Source organism: Oppia nitens, unplaced genomic scaffold, assembly GCF_028296485.1.
Source record: "Oppia nitens isolate AA-2021 unplaced genomic scaffold, nextdenovo-longstitch-racon4-pilon3 scaffold17_pilon_pilon_pilon, whole genome shotgun sequence".
Taxonomy (NCBI): domain Eukaryota; kingdom Metazoa; phylum Arthropoda; class Arachnida; order Sarcoptiformes; family Oppiidae; genus Oppia; species Oppia nitens.
Window position 1 is genome coordinate 865,506 of NW_026533196.1, and position 21,334 is coordinate 886,839.

Here is a 21,334-nt window from a genome sequence, read left to right on the forward strand (position 1 = left end):
TTAAATAAATTTTTAATAGTTCATATCATTATTTATTAACAACACTATTGCTAAATGTTTATTAACAATAGTGTATAGTATTTAAAATATAATGATATATACAGTATTTACTGATATATTAAAATATTAATTATATACATAAATATATATAATATATAGAATTTTTAAATAAATTTATTTAATAAATAGTTAATATTTTAGTGTTAATTACTTGTTAATTATATAATTAAACACAAATTATTATTATTATAAATCCAAATGCAAAATATTCCTAATTTTTTTTGTCAATAATATGTTATCTTTTTCTCTAAAAATTTTTGTATTTTTAAAAATTTAAAGTTTTTTGTAAAAAAATTTATAAACTATTATATAATACATTTATAAAGAAATAACATCCTGTAAATAACATAACATAACTAACATAACATAACATAAACATAAACATAACAAACAAATTTGAAAACATACCAAATGTTGTCATAAAATATTTATAATAGTCATTCAAAATATGTAGTTAATTGCATTTGTAATAATTATTATGGAAATAAAATGTAAAATCATATGATATATAAATTTATATATAAAATCAGTTGTTTATTATAATCTGTTATAATATATGAAATAAAAAATAAAAAGTAATAATAAGTTATATAAATAATTGAGTCATAAATTCATTGAAACTTTTCTTATTTTTCTTTTTTGTTGGTTATCTGTGGAGTCAATCATATGAATAGCAATAATAGTAAATATTGTGTAAATGTATCGTACGTTTGAATGACTGTGTGATATATAGAGTTCGATAAACATTCCGAGTGAGGAAAGTTCCTTAAAAAATACCTCCAATTTTCCCGAAATATATTTTATTTTCCCTCCCTTGATCGTTAGAAAGGAAATTATATTTTATATTACTATGATCAAAATAACAAAACTTAAATATTTTGCAAAAAAATATTGAAATATTTAGAAATAAATTAAATTCAATAAATTTATTGATACTATTTATCAATACAACTTAAAACACAGTTTAATATAAATTTGTTTTTTTAAATTATAATAAAATGTGTTATTTAGTGTTTAATAGGTGGTAGCACAAGGAAATACATTCCCTATGAATTCCCAGGGAATATGAAACATAAGGAACTTTTAGATAATAAAAAGAGGGACAGAATCTGATCCAACCCGAGTCATACAGTAGTCGTCAATAGTGTCTGTCCTTAATTGGTATCAAACTTTTGATTCATTCACATAATAGTTATGTATTGTTTGTGCCATCTATTGGTCTGATCGGTGATGTCTCGTGAGTCACACCCGTAGTAGTGATGAGAGAGTATGTGTTGTATGTGTTGTATGTGTTGTATGTGTGAGTGATTAGCATTCAAACAGTCAAACACTGCTTTACTTTACTCTGTATTTGAATGTCTTGTTTTTGAACGCCTTTTGCATCCATTTATGTATATCTGGTCTCAAATCATATGATAACATCACTTAAATGAGTTAAAAATCAATGTTTTAATTAGTAATTAATATTTAAAAGACATCTTTGAGTGACTACTAATCACAACAAATCTCAAGACAACATCACAACACAATGCAAGCCATCAAATGTGTTGTCGTCGGCGACGGGTTTGTGACCACTCTTTAACACAATTCATAAACTTTATTATAATTTATTTTATTTATTTAATAATGATTTATAAATTAATTTATTAGACATTTCTATAAAAGTTTGTTACAAGAGATCCATAAATTGTTTGAATTAATAAATACATTAAAAATTAATAATTGACTCATAATTAAGGCATACATTGAATGTTGACGTAATTGTATAGACATTTGATTTGATTACATGACTGCTAGATATTGACTGTTAATATAAACCAATTGAATATTTATTTAATTAATTAAATTCAGAAAATGTTTGGACTATTGTTTAGCAATATATCATATTTAATGATAATTTTATAAAATTTATATTATATATTAATATGTTGTTTGACACCCACTCACAGATATTTTTAAAAACATTATCCATTACTTTGATGTCATATATTAACTCTTAAGTACCACTTTTTTGAAGGACTTCTTGTTTGTCACAAATAGTACTTACATTACATTTGTGTTTATATATGTTATCAATCAGTAGTATTTAAATCTTATATAAAGCAAAGATCTTTGAAAAATTTACACTAATATTAATTAATTAATTAATTGATGTCTTGTATAGAGCGGTGGGTAAGACATGCCTTTTGATAAGTTATACAACAAATGCATTCCCCGGGGAATACATCCCTACTGTGTAAGTGACTATTATCCTGACTATTGATTGAATATCACAATTAATTATATTTTATGGTAAGATTTGACAACTATTCAGCCAATGTTATGGTTGACGGAAAACCAATTAATTTGGGTCTTTGGGATACCGCCGGACAAGAAGACTACGACAGACTGAGACCTCTTTCATATCCACAAACCGTAAGATTTTTTATGATAGCTTTCGACAGTAATATTGAATATAATTATAAATTTTAGGACGTTTTTCTCATTTGTTTTTCACTCGTAAATCCGGCCTCTTTTGAAAACGTGAGGGCAAAGGTATGTCTTGAGATATTATGAAATTGATTATGAAATGTAATAATAATAATGTATTGATTAAATTTAGTGGTATCCGGAAGTGTCACATCACTGTCCAAATACACCTATAATACTTGTTGGCACTAAATTAGATTTGCGCGACGACTCTAAAACATTAGAGAAATTAAAAGATCGAAAATTAGCCCCAATTACATACCCTCAGGGTTTGGCAATGGCTAAGGAGATCCAAGCCGTCAAATACTTAGAGTGCTCTGCATTGACTCAAAAGGGTCTGAAGAATGTGTTCGATGAGGCCATCCGTGCCGTTCTGTGTCCACAACCTAAACCCAAACGCAAGAAATATACGTGTGATTTGTTATAATAAATTGTTATCATTATATAGATGTCTGGTTTGTCCACTAGTGTCGGCTTATAAGTGGTCTCTTCTCTGCGTCTATTATTCGCTCACATAATAATATTAATAATAATTATATATATTTCTATTAAAAAAAACTTTTTTAATATTTGTTGAAACGTATCATCAAAACTATTAAAAACAGAGATTTTTGCTGTTTTTAAGCCAAACTCGAAGATTTCTTCAACTTTTTTAAAAAATATATAATAATGTCTTTTGACTACAAAATAGTGAAAATGTTTTTCTAAAAAATTTGTTGGTTTATTGAAAGATTGGTTAGTTTTATCTCAAATACCAACTACCGTATTATACATTTTGAAATTTTTGAAATATTTTAGCTAATATACAGTATATATAGTAACATCTCATTTAGATTTTAATATCAATTTTATTTAAATACTAACCAACTTATTAAAAAAAATCTTAAATAAAAGCTTTTGTAAAAATTGTTATATTTTTCTGTTATTTCTAATACCTATTTTAATGTAATTTTTAAAATGTTTGCTTAATTATAAGTTAATACAGTTTATATTCAAATTTATTAATGGCATCAATAAATTTTACAAATTTAAATAAAAATCTCAATTCATTTACTGTCTATTTATAATAAATGCAAAAAAACAATTTATAGACAAAAAAAATAAAATCAACTAATTTATTGTAAATAAGTTTACAATTCAATTAATGCTACAATTTGTGTATTGATTTTAATTTCAATAAAATCTAAATCCTGTAATTTGTTTAATATGTCTAACGTGTTGACCACATCCATGTCTACCAGTGATGTTTGTACATCTTGTGATGACCTGTTTTGTTTAAACCATAAGATAAGCAAAATAACTATTGCATTGTATTTGAATCAACTCACGAATGGTCTTATAGTTAAGGATATAGAAGAGGAGACAGACGGCCCAAATCCTTTGATTGAAACCAATACCCGGATAAGCATATCGGGGATCAATGAATCGTTTGCCGTGTCTAAAGATAGCCCGACTAAAGGCCCGAAAGATGGCCACCGGATGAATGTTACGTCTGTTAAGCCATGAGCCCAACTCCGTGAGCTTTACCTCAGCAAATGGTGTGTCCGCTATTAGTTCATCGATATATCAATTGTTAGTTTCAATTGTTTTTTCAATGTCTTCAATAATACATACGTTTGCCGTAATAACGGAACGGATAGAAAGGTCCGTGAATTGACTTATTGTAATCTTTGGGTAAATTACCGAAGTGTGGACACGGCATCACCTATTCATCACAACAACACTTCAATTATATGTCTGTCACACCAATCGTATTAATACTTACGGATCAATTGTAAGATGTATTCAATTGATTAATATATTAATAATCAATAGTTTGTATCAATTATTGTCTTCAATGTCACAAAAATGTCTGATAATCACTGCGCGTGTCTCACAATGTATTCATATATAACGTTATTATTCATATATTTCTACAAAATTATGTAAAAAATACATTAATACTAATCATATAATAATGATATACTGCTATAATAATTGTAATTTTATTAATTTTAATATAATTTATGATTATAATATAATACAGATATTCAATATTTTTATATAATTAAATGATTTTAAGTAATACAATAAGTATCTATAAAAAACAGTTTTGGTTTTTTATATAATAAAGTTTATATAAAATTAATATATTAATTAAAAAAAGACGGATCCGTTCCGAACCCTATATAACGTATAAATGTAATAATTGTAACGAATATTAATAATTATAAATAATTATTAAATTTGATAGTTATGTTAATTTACAAATGTAACAGTAATATTGAGTTAATAATAATATCAATTAGATTTCTATGTCTGATATTATGGTAACATTGAGGAATGTGTTAATATATGGTTATATCATATATTGCTAAATATGTACCATGGTCAATTAGTAATGACTATATGATGAGACAATTGTTTGAAACATTTACACATTGAAACCAATTATTGGTGAAACTAATGCCATCAATAAATACGATTTTAACACAACATTTGTATATCATTTGAAATGAAATACCGGTTTATCTCAAATGTTCAGTCAATGAGTTATCAGTTTTTAAAAGTCAAGTCTTGAATGTGTTTCTCACATAAATAGCTCTTTCAGTTAACTCCCGGATATAAGAAAACTTTTTTGAGAGGAGAGCACCCAATGTTTAGGCCTAAAGTTGATGTAATTTTTGAAACCAGATTTCAATTATCATTTGACACTAAACTCTTGACACTAAAAATAATAATCACATTTAATTGCAATAAATAGATTCAATTTGTTTTCAATGATTTCTTCTAATGGTTATCATTGATAAAGATATGTCTCAAACAAAAATAGAGAGAGAGAGAGAAAAAAAAAGAATACTATAGATACAGTATTCAGTGGTTATCATCAACTGATTCATTGATGATTATATACAATAACAACTTTTTAATGGTTTATTTTTATAATTTACGTTTTTTTATCAATTAATGTTTAAAAAGTGCTATATTTTATAATTATTGCAACAATTATAAACTTTATTCCCAGTTATTTTATTTTTTATATTTTCAAGCAAATGCCCAATAAATTATAGAAATTATTATAAGTTTTATTGTTATTATTATTTGAGAATTTAATTATTAAATATAACGGATATAAAATTGTTATAATGTAAGTTGTATTTAGAAAAAACTTATTTATAAATTATATATCTTTTTATAAAATCATTAAATCATGATTTTGTTGAATCGATTTTCATGAAAATATGTATAAATAAAATAATTTTTTGCTCCAGTTTTTCAAATATTAATCACAATATACTATTTTATACATTTACAAATAGATAATTAGTAAAAACATTGTACTGTACTATCAATTTTATGATCAATCTATGACTTATTATTTAAAATAATTGGTTTGAGAATCACTATAAAGTTAATTAATTGATAATTTTATATTATTTACAAATTTCATCATAATATAAATATATACTCTGTATTTTAAAATATATAATACAGTATTGATAGTTATGTAGAGATAAATGTGTTGCCAAACACATGAATACCTATAATAAATATCAAATGATTTCAAATTAACAGAAAGCCTGTTATTTGTGGCTTACTTTGTAAAACATTTGATTCACATTTTAAATATATTTTATGATTTATATAAAGGAACACTCCTTAGCCTTAAAAATTGCATAAATTATTACTATTATTATTATTTTATTATTTTGATATACAATTTAATAATATTAAAATCGACTACAAATTTGTTTATTTAAAGTTGATTTTTACTAATAGAAATAAAATGCAAATGTTAAGTTAGTATTTAAAAAATATTAGTTAATACTACATAATTGTGATATTTTTAAACTTCACTCGAACTAAAACTAGCAATACATTATATTAACATTATATGATAACATTACATAATTGTAACTAAATTTTAAAATATATTAATTTTTATTTAAATTATTACAAAAATTATTTGTATAAATTTTATTAATAATATTATTAGGTGTTATATTCAGTAATACTGAATCTGTTTATTGTAAATATAATAGTATACTGTATATAGATATTATATATATTACATTAAACAAAATTTTTTAAAAGTTAAATATATTTGAATTACTTTTTTTAATTACACTAAATTATAAATTCACATATTTTTAAACAAAACAGTATAAATATTTTATCACATTATGTTTTAATTATTAAATTATTAAGGTATTTTTAAATAAATTTTTGTATATTTTAAATTTATGGTTTTAAATTATTATAATTATTTAAATAGTTTAATGTATAAGAAAAATTTATTTTATTATTGACTTTTGATATTTTTTAAAGTATAAAATTATTTTTCTGTTTTGAAACAATAATAAAAATAAATAAATAATTAAATGAGTTTACGTTTTATTTAAACTAATAAGCATTTAAATAGCTGAAGTTGTTTTAATTTTATTTTTACTATACAAATATTATTAATATTTTTCTCATTAAAATACAATTTAAATTTAATAAAATATTATTTATTCTTTAAATAAAACATTTTTAATTATTTATTTATTTTAGTTTTACATGAAATAAGCAATTTTTAATTAAACAAAAGATTTAACAGTTATTAACAAAACTAAAAGTTAAATATTATTAAATTTGATTAATGTTTTGGTGAGAATTAAAGGTAAGAAGTTAGACAATAAAAAATGCAATTATAATGTATAATAAAAGACAAAAGGATAGACAAAATGATTTAAAATGAGATAATATTATGATATATAAAATCATATCGATTGTGACGCTTAAGAAACTAATGTATAAGCGCTTCAATAATACGATATAGTGAGGGATGTTCTCGTTTTTTGGGTACTTCTCACTGAAAAATAGGGGTCGAGAGACAACAAGTGCTGCTTTTGGAGGACCGGCTTCTGTATTGATATGAGAGACGAGGGCACTAGTATTGGGCACTAGTATTGGGCACTACTATTAGGCACTACTATTTGCTTTCGGGTATTGAAGGTTCAGCACATGACTTACATAACTGACCTCTAAATAGAAATACAAAGTTATAAACAAAAATCTAATCAACGAATAAGTTATACGATTCCTGTTCTCAACATAACTCTAATAGTAGTTTTGCTGCAAAAACATTAAGTTATTCTTGTTTGATGTTTAGACACCTATTAGTTAGTGTTTTTAATAGTGATTAAAAGTTTTATTTTAAAAATATTATTAAAAATTATTATTGTTATTATATACGTATTAATTTAAAATCAATAGTTATACAGATTATATAATTTATTGTAATTCCTTTATATAAATAATATTTAAAATGTTTGTGTTTAGTTAGACTGTCTCCAAAATAAATTTTAACTATCGATTTAACCAATATATAAAAATGAAATTAAATCATATTTTACAAATATCTATCGGTTTGTTGTGTATTAAATCATTTACTACAAGTAATTATGAGGAAAATTATGAAACCACAAAAATCGGTAAGTTATTGATGTTTGAAAGTTTAAAAATATATTTACTATTATAGTAAATTGATCTCAATATTAAATTTTATAATTGTAACTTTTATTTTGTATCAAAATATAATTCTAAAATAGTGTAATAATTTTCAAAATCTAAATATATAATTAATACAAAATATTTTTAAAGCTTTAGACAAGTTTATAATTTATTATAAAATTTAATTGAATAGTATTAAATATTATATTAAAAAAACAATAGCATTGTTGAATTTAAAAAAGTAATATTTATTATATTATAATTTTTATAATAGTAAATTGAGCTTAAATTTATATTAGAAATAATGTAAGTAAAATATAGTAATATTTTTAAATTATTAGTTTTGGAAATACTAATGATATATATATCAGTCCATAAGAGTTATGATAACTTTTTTGATTAAATATTAAACATTATTTTTCTAACTATTAATACATAAAAATTATGTAATTTATAATTGTTTATACTTATGTTTTAATTATTATAAATGTCTAACTCATAAATTATAATTAATCAATTATTATATTGCCGTTCACTGCTATATATAGTATATAAATTATAAAAGTTTCTTTAATAAATGCTGATAATAATAATTATTATTATGTATTAATATAATATACTACAGTATGTACTACTGTATATTGTATATACTGTATTGTATGAATAAAATCTATGTTGACATTTAAATAATAAAATATTATATACCAGTATAATCACTTAAGATTTAAGCATGATAGTTTAACATAATTAATTAAAATCTTTATTATTTTTTCAAGTTCAATGTTAATTTAGTTTGAAAAATTATAAATATACAATTTTAATTAATGCATTTACAATATTTAATATAATTTACTGTACTTTATATTAAGTTAGTTTATAACATTAATGAATTAATTTTGTATATTAGGATCCAAATATTTTATTTATCAGAAAATATCTTCAAAAAGACATTCAAAAAATGTTTCCTAAAATTAGGTTAAAGTTAAATTTCAAATAATTTTATTATCTTTTAGCAAATGTCATAAAATAAATGTAAAATTTATTATTGCATTAAATTTAATCTGTGTTATGATTTTTCTATAATTTTTGTAAATTTAAATACTTGAGTATTTAAAATGTCGTTAATATAGTTAAAGGCAATCAATTCATAATTCACGAAATCAATCATTTAGCTTACAATTAATATTTATTAAATAATTGCCGTATTTTAACCTTCAAATTCATTTGTGAACCTGTTTTGCAATAAAAATATGTTTGATTTGAAATTCCTGTTAAATATATTTTGATGTTTCACTACATTTTATACTCTCGGAAGTGGTATTCAGTGTTGAACTACATTAGGTTTTACAACATTTTATTGATTCATATTATGTCTCATAAATTCCAAAAGTTTTGTTTTTTGAGGACTTAATTTAATAAAAAACATTATTATTTAGCAATAAAGTCAATTATTGTTTCAATACATTGTTTTTAGCACTTTTTGATTGTTATAGTATACTAAAACATTTGTAACTCTATATAAGCTTTCTATAACTTTATTATATCAAACATCTACAGTCTAAACATAATTTTAAATAATGATTTAAATATTTATTTATATGGAAAATGTAAGTTTCAGTATATTTAAATAAAATATTGTTATATGTCAAATCGTGAATCATTTAATTATAATTATTGATTATATTGTACATAATAATACAGTAAAATAAATATAAATTATACTACATGTTGAATATTTTTGTTAAATTTGTTATTAATTCTACTAAGTATTGTATTATTATTATATTGTTTTTAAAATCGTTTATTGTTTTTAAAATTTTTATAAAAATATGTAATAGACGTGCATTGTATTAATACAATTAGTAAATTACTTTTAATAATCTTATATTTAGTAAAATTGCTTTTTCTTAATTTTTTATAATTATATTTTTATAGTATTTTTATTATTATTGTAAACAAAATCACATAAAAGCAGTTTAATGTTTAATTTTTTAAAATCATTAATGAAACCATTAATTAACCTCAATTAATAATAATAATATCATCGATATTTTCATAATTAGTCAATTAATTTCATTAGATTAGTTATGCTAATTAAAGTAAATTAATACTCAATAATTTATTATTGAAATAATACCTATATATAAAATAATATTGAAATATAATTTTTTTGATAAGACAATTATAAAGTTAAATATATCAATATTTTGTTTAGTAAATTAAAAAAAAACGTTTTAAAAATTTAATATTTTAAAAAAGTTAAATAGTTCACAAATAACACATTTTAAAACATTTATAAGTATTAATAGTTTTATTATATATAATACCTTAAAACACATTAAAAATACATTTACTATAATTTTATTGTTTTGTTATATCATTAATGTTTGTTGTTTATGTAATTGTGGTCAAAATAGATACAATATTTCTTAATAATGGAAACAACTAATGAGATATACAATATAATATAAGCTAAATTTAGTAGTATTAATAAATACTGTATAAATAGCATAAATATTAGCGGTTTTATAAAAAAAATCAAAATATACTTATATTTTAAATTAATTTCTGCAAAATTATATATATATATATTATTGATATCTTATCATAAGTTATTAAAATATTATGTAAATAACTTAACAAATATAATAAATGGACCGAAATTAGAAAATTGCATGTCTAAGCATTCAACATATTTTAAAAGTAATCTTTCAATACGTTTTGACCCAATTTTTATATTAATTAATGGTTATCCAATTTAAATTGCTCCAATATTATTTTTTGTTGAAAAATATTTTATAAAATATCACAAAATTTAATATTTGTAAACATTTTTAAATTTTTTAACATAAAATACAATAAAATATTGTTTCCAAATCAGTAAATAAATTAATAATATTAGTAAAATAACTATTAATAATTTATGTAATTACAGATAATATTTCGCGATGTGATGTCCATCAAAGTCCACACAAAAAGATAGTTTGCTTTTATAGAGTTGAAGATGAGTTCCGACCCTATGATGTGGATCCGTGTCTGTGCTCTCACCTAATCTACTCATATGTTGCGGTCAAAAATAACTTTGCTTTTATTGCCGGCAAAAAAGGTATGAAAATGAGTTAATTATATATGAATTAATTTTATTATATGAATTGAACTGAAAGACTTGTTTACTGATATTGATTGTCAGATCAGATAATTCAGTATTGATTACATTTGTGTTTAATTACTTGTTAGTGTTGATACATAATACAAAACATGACATATAATATATTTATGTATTTATTTTGAGGTAATATTATGCACTATTGTATTATATAATAACATTTATACGATATAATAGATTTTGATTGTAATCCAATTTGAGGTCAATCTTAGAAAAATAAATAGTATTTTGTGGTCGAAATCAGTCTTATTAGCGGAATATGTATTTTAAGCAATGAATTAGTAGTTTTAAGATTTAATGCCAAAGCTTTTCAAAAAGATTTTATAATTATTGACACAAAATAATAATAATAATAATAATGTGAAACAAGTTTTATTAAGGAGGAGATCACTTGTATTCAAATGTAGTCCTAAACATCATCCCTAACCCCTAATCCTTTGTTAATGCATCGATACAATTGATATTATGCTTGTTTTAGTGATACAATCAGTAGTTGAATGCTACAGTATATTAATCTTATTAATAAATAAATAAAGATTTTTGAAGAAAAAAATTAATACAAAATATAAATATTATATAATCATTCAATTTGTTTAAAAATAAAAATGTTTTATTCAGTGGTAAATGAGTTCGTGTTTAAGGCGTCCACTTTTGAATACATAATAATATCAACCAAATTATATAATAGTTTTAGTGATTCTCATTATATAAACTAAAATAAACAATAACTTTATAAAAATAAATAATATTGACAATAATATTGAAAAAATATTCTTGAACAGGTTTTCTTATATATATTATTATGTTATTTTGACATAATTTTAATTAATTTTCAATTGTTTTTATAATAAAAAATATAAGCGCGTAATAATTAAGCAAAATAGTTGCCATATTTAAATAAAGTAACTTATTTTATATTCATTAAAATTTTTAAATTTTTGTATTTAATTTTGATGTCTAGAGTCTAGACATTTATTATATTTATACTACAGTAGTTTAATTAATAATATAATACATATGATACTGTAAATACTGCAGTTATAATGTAACATAGTTTATATTTATTGAGAGAGAGAGAGAGAGAGAGAGAGAGAGAGAGAGAGAGAGAGAAAGAGAGAGAGAAAGAGAGATAGCACATGTAAAATACGGTAGAGAACATCCTATCCCTGCGGCTATTTGAAAGGTTATACAACAAACAAAATTTATGACAAAATTGAAATACAGAGAAATACATATATAAATCTAAAAACTGTTATATTTAAACACAAAATGATTATGACTTTGAATTTGTATAAACATTTGGGACATATTTTTCAAATCGTTGGTAATTTGCATATAATTTTGGATAAAATAAAAAACTTAAAATTCCTAACTTATCCCATCTTATTGATTAGTAAATTGTCTTTTATTTAAATAACAAAGAAAATAAACTTTTGTAAATTATACTCAGTAACAAACTAATTATACAGTAAACATAAAAATAGTGATTATTGGTTTTAACATTTATAAATTATAAAGTATTAAAATTCAATTACCAAATGTTATACTTTGTGACCCATTTTCACTGAAAAACATTCAATTTTCATCTGAAAAATTAGGAGATTTGAAATATTTGTCGGCACTTAAACAACAAAATCCTGGCCTAAAAATATTGGTGTCTTTGAGGCCATCAAACAATGAATTTATTTTGGATGAGACAGAAAACTCAACTACAAGTGCCGATGCCGTCCGAAGCAAGTTTTCTAAACGGGTTCGTGAGTTCATTACACGGCACGGTGTCGATGGGGTCGACCTCGACTGGGAGTACTTCAAGGAGGCTCACAATCACATAACTAAAAGACAAACCCTCTTATCAGTGCTCAGAGTAATCATAACTTATTATTTGCATATATATATACAAAAAACTAATAAATATTTAATTTTAGATATTAAGTGATGAATTAAAACCTATAAATGATGAAAATCCATACTTATTAACAATAACTACATCGAAATATGCCAGAGATTTGGCCGATTATTATGACTTCTCTGAGATTTATAAGTATTAAACCATTTTTTTTAAATTCAATATATTTTTTGTTAACAAAACAATTATTTATGTTTCAATAGGTCAGTGGATTTTGTTAACATTCCTGCTTTCAATTTTGAAGTAAAGCCACAAACAGTGACCCATCCCTCAAAACTTCATGGTTTGACTGATATGGAAAATATGGTAATTCACTCGCGATTGTGTTTTTGTTTATCCATTATTTTAATAATATTCAGTCATTGTTAATAATATTATTATTTTGCTTCAAACTATTTAATGTATCATTTATTATAAACTTAAACCAAATATGTAATAAATTGCACATTTTTAGCAATAAATACAAAATTTTAATATTTATGATATTTTATAAATAGAAATTTTTTGTATATACAGTACAATACATTGATTATACAGTATTCATAGTTTTTTATTTTCATAGTCTAGATTTAGTTTAAATAACCAAAAATATTATTATAGAATTTAAATTAAAAACAAATAAATTTACAAATACTAAAAATTTAATATTTTATTTAATAGGATTCGTTAATAGATTTAGTTTTAGCATTGGGTTTACCTCAAGAACAGTTGGTTATAGGTATGCCATCACACGGAACACTCAGTAAATTGTTGAATACATCTGAGACTGATCCGGGATCACCCGCTACTTCTTGGAATAATGAAGAGATTATTATATCGCATGCAAAGGTATTCACAATTAACCATTTAATTCAAATTGTTAGACAAATTAATATTATTTTTTCTACAAAAGATATGTGCCGTTAGAGACAATATTAATTGGACTCTCGTTAGAGAAAAAGATTTAACGGCACCTTATATTTACAATAAAGATAAATGGATTGGATTTGATGATGAAATTAGTATTAAACTGAAAGTATTTATATATTAAATGTCTCTAAAAAAATTGATAGTTTAATAAAATTTATACACATTTTAGACCAAATATGCAGTATTGAGACAATTGGGAGGCGTTGCTCTTTGGCATCTTAATGATGATGACTACTCCGGAAAGTGTGGTTACGGATCTTTTCCATTATTGCAATCTATTAGAAGTGTATTATTACAACCAACTGATAATATTAATTATTATAATTATAATACTGACATCAAAAATATAAGTGACAGCTCTTTCGTAGCCGTCATTGAAAAATATGGAAACGTTGAGAGAGTAGTCAATGAAGAATTAGAAGATGAGTTAATGTGTTCTCATTCTGGATATATAAAACATCCCAACGATTGCTCCAAATTTTATCGATGCGTTAAATTGAATCAAATTGACGATAAACCCGAAAAATTTGTATATAATTGTCCGTTTGGATTGATTTTTGACGAAAGGTATGAGCTGTGCAATTGGCCGTCTTGGTCACCACCATGTCTTGGTTCGGGAGAAATCATAACGACTCCAAAAAAGAGATTTGTATGTCCCAGTTATGGTTACTTTCAAGACCCGGAAGATTGCGAAAACTTCTTTTACTGCTCTAATTTCGGGAAAATGTATTTACAACCCTATCAAATGAAATGTCCATTTAATCTTGGATTTGATGAAGAAAAGCTATTATGTAACTGGAAATGGCTGGTCAGGGGTTGTGGCCCTATTGATCCTGAAGATCAAGTCATCAAAGATTTACCGGAATTACTCAATCAAAATATTGGAAATATAGATTCAATAGATGAATCTAATGATAAATTTCAAGAAAGATCTGATTATATTGACGTCGACTCTGCGTATCCTATAATGAGTGAACTTCCGGTCCAAAATCAAAACACAGATAAAACTAGTGGTTCGAGATTTAAGAAGATTTCAATATATATGACTAAATTAATCGGAGATTTGAGTAATAGATTTAAGTCGATGTGGTTTAAGACCAAAATTCAGTCCAGAAATGATGAGACACCAAATGGTTGGTTCTCTCGAGTCAACGATTATATACCAAAACTTCACAGAAAGCGACCAAATCGTGACTCAAATGACAAAAATAAAAATATATTACCAAAACCTCAAATGCCATTCATCGGCGACCCATTAGTTAGTATTCCGATTCTTGAGATAAGACCAGATGCTTACAGAAATAAAATGAGAGGACAGTCACAAATGACACAATTAGGTTCAATTCATGCAAAAAATAGGAAACCATCGAATCAGTTACCATTTCAAGATCCCAGTGATTTATTTCACTTATCAAGTATTACCAAAACTGTCCAAAAACTTCATGATATAATTCCTCTGAGAAGTAATAAAAATAAGAATAGAGAAAAATCAAGAGAACCTCTTGGAATGCCATCAAATGCTATCAGACATATAACTAAAGAGTTGCCAATTAAAGGGTTGCGAAAACCCGAGAGTATATTAAATGCTAACAACTCTCCAATTAAGTCATCATTTCATTTCCCAATCGGTGACACTCCAGTAGTCATCGAAACACTAGAAAATATTGAAATACCTCCTTATATGAAACCATCTAATTTGCCATCAATTCCTCTATCAAACAAATATAATAATAATAATAACAATAATAAAGCAAATCTCGCAAAACATTTGTCAGGAATTAGCAGTCATCAAGAAATTCTTCATATATCACCTCAAATGTTAAATTTAGATAAAATAAAACAACCCATCGATCAAAATAAGGATATCAAACAAAAACAATATACTACTAATTTAAATGAAAGAAATAAACAAATAATAGATCACCAAAACAACGGACAAATTAGTTTTCATAATATCGACTCTAAACTATTAGACTCATTCAAGTACTCTCTTTCTGAAAGCGACTCAAAGAGTCAGATCCATACCATTCACTTCGCTAACAATCCTAATAAAGAGATCAAAGTTAATACCAATAAAGACCAAAAACTTACAATCACTCAAAAACCTAATTTAAACAAAAAAAATCCTAATTTAGATGAGTTTAACAAAAATAAGGATAACATCGAAATGCAAGAATGGCTTAAATTCTCTGCAGAATCTTATAAAATACCGGAAATTTTACCAAAAAATAGAGTACCAAATGAACAACATATTCATAATATTCATCAGAAACAACAACTACAGCCATCAATACCAATACAATCATTGCCTAAACAAGTTTTACAAAAACCCATTCAAATTAATAGACCAAATATAAATCCACAAAATGATTATATACAAGAATCACAACAAATCAAAAATAGTAAAAAACCATTTCATCAAATGTCTGATAATAATGACTTAAAACAAACCATTCAAATGTCAGAACCTATTCATCAACAACAACGACAACCCATCCATCATCAACAACAACACATTCATCAACAACAACAACCCATTCATCAACAACAGCAACACATTCATCAACAACAGCAACACATTCATCAACAACAGCAACCTATTCAACATAATATCCCGCAAATAAAATCACAAATAATATCAAAAACAAATCAACGACCAGTAAAACCAGTGCAACAAACTATTAGATTTACTGACAAACCATCATCAGGTGTGGAACCGCACTCTATTAGATTCCCACAAACTCATGAATTAGACATCAATTCACAACCCATACCTAATTTGCCTGTTATTCCCGATTTTGAATCAACAAAAATTAGAAGCCATTCATCAAAGGACAGTCAACCAATTAGCCAACCAATTGTTGTGTCAAATCGCCAAAAAACTTTTGTTGCAAATGAAATGCCAAAACCAATTGAAAGAAATAGAGTTATAAATCAAAAACAAAAAGTTAAAGAATATTCACAAAATAATAACAAGAAAACAAAGGATCAATTGGACACTTCGGCCTCTATTAATGAACAATATGCCAGTCGTTATCCAACAAATCAACGATTAAATCACAATAAAGTAAAACCTATTATAAAATCAAATTCTGCTCAAGAAATCAGAAATAAAAATAAAGTTAAATTACACGAAGATTTAGTTAATAATTACAAACAACAGGAAAAATCACAACTATTAATAGTTCCCGTTTCTGATGATTACTCCAATGATCACAAGCACTCAAATATTGATCAAATTACTAAAGAATATCCAAATTTATTCCCAAGTTTTGTGTCAGACATAGAGAAAACAACGGCCAGACCTCGAGTTATATTTACAGCTCCTTCTTCAGTGTCTACAGAAAGCCCACAATTAAATGAAGAATATATTATGCTTATGCTTAACAATGAGCACAACATTCTTAACAATACAGATAAATCAAAACCAATTCATGAGATATTTAAGAAAACTGATGGAAAGCTCTATAACTTGGAAACCGAAACCTCTAAAACATTGGTAGCTTTGGTACCTAAAAGCCAAACTACACCTAAACCAGTATTATATGAATCGATTCCTAATATGGTATCGTTTAACGTAACCCAACCACCGGTTGTCATCAAGTTTGAGATTCCTCGACCCAAGTCTGAGATCTTTCAATCAATTGTTCAGAAAGTAAAGAACGAATGGCTTCAGTCTTCTCCATATTCGCAACCAGTTTATCCCAATTTACCGACCTATCAGGTCATCAATAATGATAATTTAAATCAATTCTCAAAACAAGACTCGACAACAGCATCACCAGTAAAACCAGTAACATATGAGACATCATCCGGAGCCGAGCATATCTTCCCAATGCATGGATTAGATTACTCAAAATTACCACTTCAAGCATCTATTTATGACTCAATTCAGAAATTAATTGCACAAAATCAATGGAGTCAACCAACTATTAGTTCAACGGAAACTCCCGAAACAACAACTCCGATGTCGACTACATCACAATCTTCGGTCATTTTAGAGCACATTCCTCTCTATCCAATCAGTAATCACACAAATGGCATGTCTTGGCCTCAAAATTCATTGCCGTGGTATCAACAAGTTGTTCCCGCATATCCAGCACCAGTAAACTTATACCCACCTCCGGTACCACAATATCCTCAAATACAATTTAATCCATATTATCCGTTACAATCTGGTTATGGATTCCCGACTAATAATATTCAACAACCATTAAACACATATCAATCACAACTCGAAACACCAAACTTGACAGCAAATAATTGGTATGATTTTTATGAAAGCAATAAACTAACTAAAGAGCAAACTTCTGCATCTACTGAAACAACAACAACAACAACAGCAACAACTAAATTAAGTACAACAGAAAGTCAGGGCACAACTATAACTACTACAACACCTTTACCACCAACTATCAGATCAACTGTAAGAGCGAGACGACCATCATTTGCAAGAAGAACAACCACAACGACGACAACAACAACAACAACAAAAAGGCCGAAAACAACTGAAGACATTAAGTTTGATATTCCAACCGAAAATCCTATTGAAATACAAAGATTTAAATCTCAAGAAGAAAAACCACAAATACAGGTGTATATTGTTAACGGAGGAAATGATCAAAATGTTCCCGAAGTACCTATCAATAGGAAACAACCCACTCATCAAATCGATATCTCGGGACAAACTGATGTTAAAGTTGTCTATTTAGATGATAATAAAGAAGATATCAAACAAACTCATTATACAAATGTTAATAAAATGGTTGAATCACACGATACCAGATATGGCTTTAGAAATGGTGTCAAACCAGTCATTAAAGTAAACGAAGAGCGAAACAAAGTGAAACCCCAAATGATAACCGAAGTCTATCACTACGAAACTATACAACCAATTCAACCCATTGTTGAAGGTATTCATATCATTTAAAACAACTCTTATGTCATAAAAACTAATTAAATTATATACTTTTTATAGAACCAATTGAGACTAAAGTGGAAAATAATGTCAACAAAGATATTGAATATGAAGACGAACCAGAAATTGGTTCTGTTGTGACCAATGATAGCAATCAAAGTCGTGAAAAACCAATGATCACAACATTGCCCACAAAAGTCCAAAATATACAAACAATAACCAATACATATCCCGGTCTCCGGAATCTAACGGACGCATCTATTCCAGAGTCTGCCTGCACTCGGGCCGGACTTTTTCAACACCCGTTTGATTGCAACAAATACTACGAGTGCTTTTGGGACAAACATATAAACAAATTTACGTTACAATCATTTGAATGTCCCGTTAAATTGGCATTTGATTCACGAATCATTGGTTGTGGTCTTCCCAATGATCCAACCATTTGTGTTCAATACTAATTCAATCTTATATAAACATAAAATATCATTAAATCACTTATAGTATAAATCAAATATATAAATATCAATTTGAGACTCAAACAATAACTAAGTAATCTTAATGTGCACATAATTTATTTATTTAATTTTTTTTTATAAATTTTATTAAATATAAAAATTATTTTTATATAAACCTTAAAATACTATTTAATTCTATATAAATTAGTTAATATTTATTACGAATACTTGACGGATGAATGACATTAAGATATAGACATAATGTCTGTTGAAATCGTGATATGTGAACGCTTTCCTAATAATAATTATATTTTTATCATAACTTATGTTAAAATATCATATCATATAATAAAAAACTACATTTGAAATGTACGGTAAAATAAAAAGCCAAACCTCAGTGTCTGTGTCTCTATTTCTGAGGCCAACCACACCTTTTTCAATGCTTTCATCGTCGAGAATAACAGTGTAGGGAATTCCCAATTCATCACAACTTATTTTTTAAAATTTAAAAACATTAAATTATAGTCTAATTGAAATTAATAATAATTTAAAATAAAAATATATTATAATAACTCACCTTTCAATTGAAATTAACTTATTTGGTGTAAATGGTAGGATTGATATATTAAACAATTTAAGTGATTCAATGAGATATTCTGCTAAATCTTTAAGTATGCCGTTTTGTTTAACACTATCTCTAAAAGTAAACCCAACTTTAAACGGTGCCAATGATGTATCAAATTTCATTTTCTAGTGTATTGAAAATTTTAATTACATGTCTATTATAAATGATATATCATATTATGTTATTTACTTTCTTTGGTTTACCAGTTTTGTAAACTTTATCGGTATATGAATCGCTAATAATTGATAACAAAGTATTATCCAAATAGACATTACATGAAATAACGTGACAATCGGTAAGTCCTAGAGTTGTTTCAACCGATGAATTACTAAAGTACTTCATTGATAGCAATTGCAAATTCATGTCTTGTGTTTTATAATTTAAAACCCATTTGCTATCACTTTCTTGAAGTTCACAACAAAATTTTGATTTTAAAGGAAATTTCGATAACTATAAAAAATTTAATAAAATTGTAATTTTAATAAAACATGTTTATTAAATTTAAATTAATAATATTTAATACAAACATTTCTAAACCATTGATATTGATTTCCCTGAAGTTTTTGAAACCAATAAAGGCTTTCATGTTTTTGACAAAAAAGTGCAAATCCTAAACAAACATTTGTGTTTGTATTACTATAAAATATAATAATTATTAATATAAATTATAATTAATATATTTTATAAGATATCAGTCTTACATAAATGAATTTAAATGATTATCATTACAACAAACAAACTGTTGAATTACACCAATTGATTGAGTGCTGCCTTCACTCCAAACTCTGTAATGTTTACTATAATTATCTAAAATTGCTTTTATTTTTTGAAATATAAAAGAAATATTTTTTTTTTTAAATTAAGTATAAATTAAAGAAAGTAATTAAATAAATATAATATTAATGTTTGAATTTTATTTTAATTAATATTATATCACAAATAGTAAAACCTTTCAATGAATTGGTGTGAGTGTTGACTATGGGTTCAGTGTATGAGTTAAAAGGTGTGACAAATATCTCAACAGATGGTAAACGACTGATGTTTTTAATCCTATCAATAATTAGCATAAATTATATTTAAAATATATATTAATATTATTTCAATTAAAATACAAACCATTCAATTGCAATGTTTTGTTTAATTTGTTGTGAAAGAGGAGTCAATACATTTGATCCGTTTATTTGTTGAATAAATGGATATTTTTTCAGTGATAATATTTTTTTGAGACTCATTTTTCAAAGATAACATGATCTTTATGGTGACAATTGTTTATATCAATAGCTAAACATTGAATTTATATAATTAATAGTAGTTTGATGTTTGTATGTGTTATTCAAAAAATTATAAACAC

At 24.9% G+C, this 21,334-nt stretch overlaps 3 protein-coding genes across 3 annotated transcripts; 1 reads left to right on the forward strand and 2 right to left on the reverse strand.

Annotated features, from left to right (window-relative positions):
- The first annotated feature begins 1,179 nt into the window (after positions 1–1,179).
- LOC128965452 (ras-related protein Rac1) lies at positions 1,180–3,083 on the forward strand. Its single transcript, XM_054312153.1, has 5 exons — positions 1,180–1,623; positions 2,225–2,296; positions 2,358–2,475; positions 2,533–2,595; positions 2,663–3,083. Exons 1-5 carry the CDS (start codon positions 1,589–1,591, stop codon positions 2,954–2,956), a joined length of 582 nt encoding a protein of 193 aa, XP_054168128.1. The 5' UTR covers positions 1,180–1,588; the 3' UTR covers positions 2,957–3,083.
- Positions 3,084–3,690: 607 nt separating this feature from the next.
- On the reverse strand, positions 3,691–4,406 carry LOC128965379 (putative ATP synthase subunit f, mitochondrial). The gene is made up of 4 exons (XM_054312063.1): positions 4,295–4,406; positions 4,144–4,234; positions 3,858–4,076; positions 3,691–3,795 (listed from the first exon to the last, which is right to left on the reverse strand). Exons 2-4 carry the CDS (start codon positions 4,229–4,231, stop codon positions 3,764–3,766), a joined length of 339 nt encoding a protein of 112 aa, XP_054168038.1. The 5' UTR covers positions 4,232–4,234; positions 4,295–4,406; the 3' UTR covers positions 3,691–3,763.
- Positions 4,407–19,566: 15,160 nt separating this feature from the next.
- On the reverse strand, positions 19,567–21,215 carry LOC128965504 (DNA polymerase subunit gamma-2, mitochondrial-like). Its single transcript, XM_054312210.1, has 8 exons — positions 21,100–21,215; positions 20,933–21,033; positions 20,685–20,799; positions 20,511–20,619; positions 20,173–20,433; positions 19,936–20,108; positions 19,752–19,848; positions 19,567–19,653 (listed from the first exon to the last, which is right to left on the reverse strand). Exons 1-8 carry the CDS (start codon positions 21,213–21,215, stop codon positions 19,567–19,569), a joined length of 1,059 nt encoding a protein of 352 aa, XP_054168185.1.
- Positions 21,216–21,334: the final 119 nt, after the last annotated feature.

What these genes read in the sequence shown, in the direction of transcription:
- LOC128965379 (XM_054312063.1), bottom strand. Translation starts at nt 4,231, where the DNA reads ATGCCGTGTCCACACTTCGGTAATTTACCCAAAGATTACAATAAGTCA. An exon ending in GTTCCGTTATTACGGCAAAC is followed by an intron (nt 4,077 to 4,143) that starts GTATGTATTATT and finishes ATGAACTAATAG; the next exon opens with CGGACACACCATTTGCTGAG. An exon ending in CCTTAACTATAAGACCATTC is followed by an intron (nt 3,796 to 3,857) that starts GTGAGTTGATTC and finishes TAAACAAAACAG; the next exon opens with GTCATCACAAGATGTACAAA.
- LOC128965504 (XM_054312210.1), bottom strand. Translation starts at nt 21,215, where the DNA reads ATGAGTCTCAAAAAAATATTATCACTGAAAAAATATCCATTTATTCAA. An exon ending in TCACACCAATTCATTGAAAG is followed by an intron (nt 20,800 to 20,932) that starts GTTTTACTATTT and finishes AAAAAATAAAAG; the next exon opens with CAATTTTAGATAATTATAGT. An exon ending in AAACTGGTAAACCAAAGAAA is followed by an intron (nt 20,109 to 20,172) that starts GTAAATAACATA and finishes TCAATACACTAG; the next exon opens with AAAATGAAATTTGATACATC.
- LOC128965452 (XM_054312153.1), top strand. Translation starts at nt 1,589, where the DNA reads ATGCAAGCCATCAAATGTGTTGTCGTCGGCGACGG. An exon ending in TGTGTTGTCGTCGGCGACGG is followed by an intron (nt 1,624 to 2,224) that starts GTTTGTGACCAC and finishes TGTCTTGTATAG; the next exon opens with AGCGGTGGGTAAGACATGCC. An exon ending in CTCTTTCATATCCACAAACC is followed by an intron (nt 2,476 to 2,532) that starts GTAAGATTTTTT and finishes TATAAATTTTAG; the next exon opens with GACGTTTTTCTCATTTGTTT.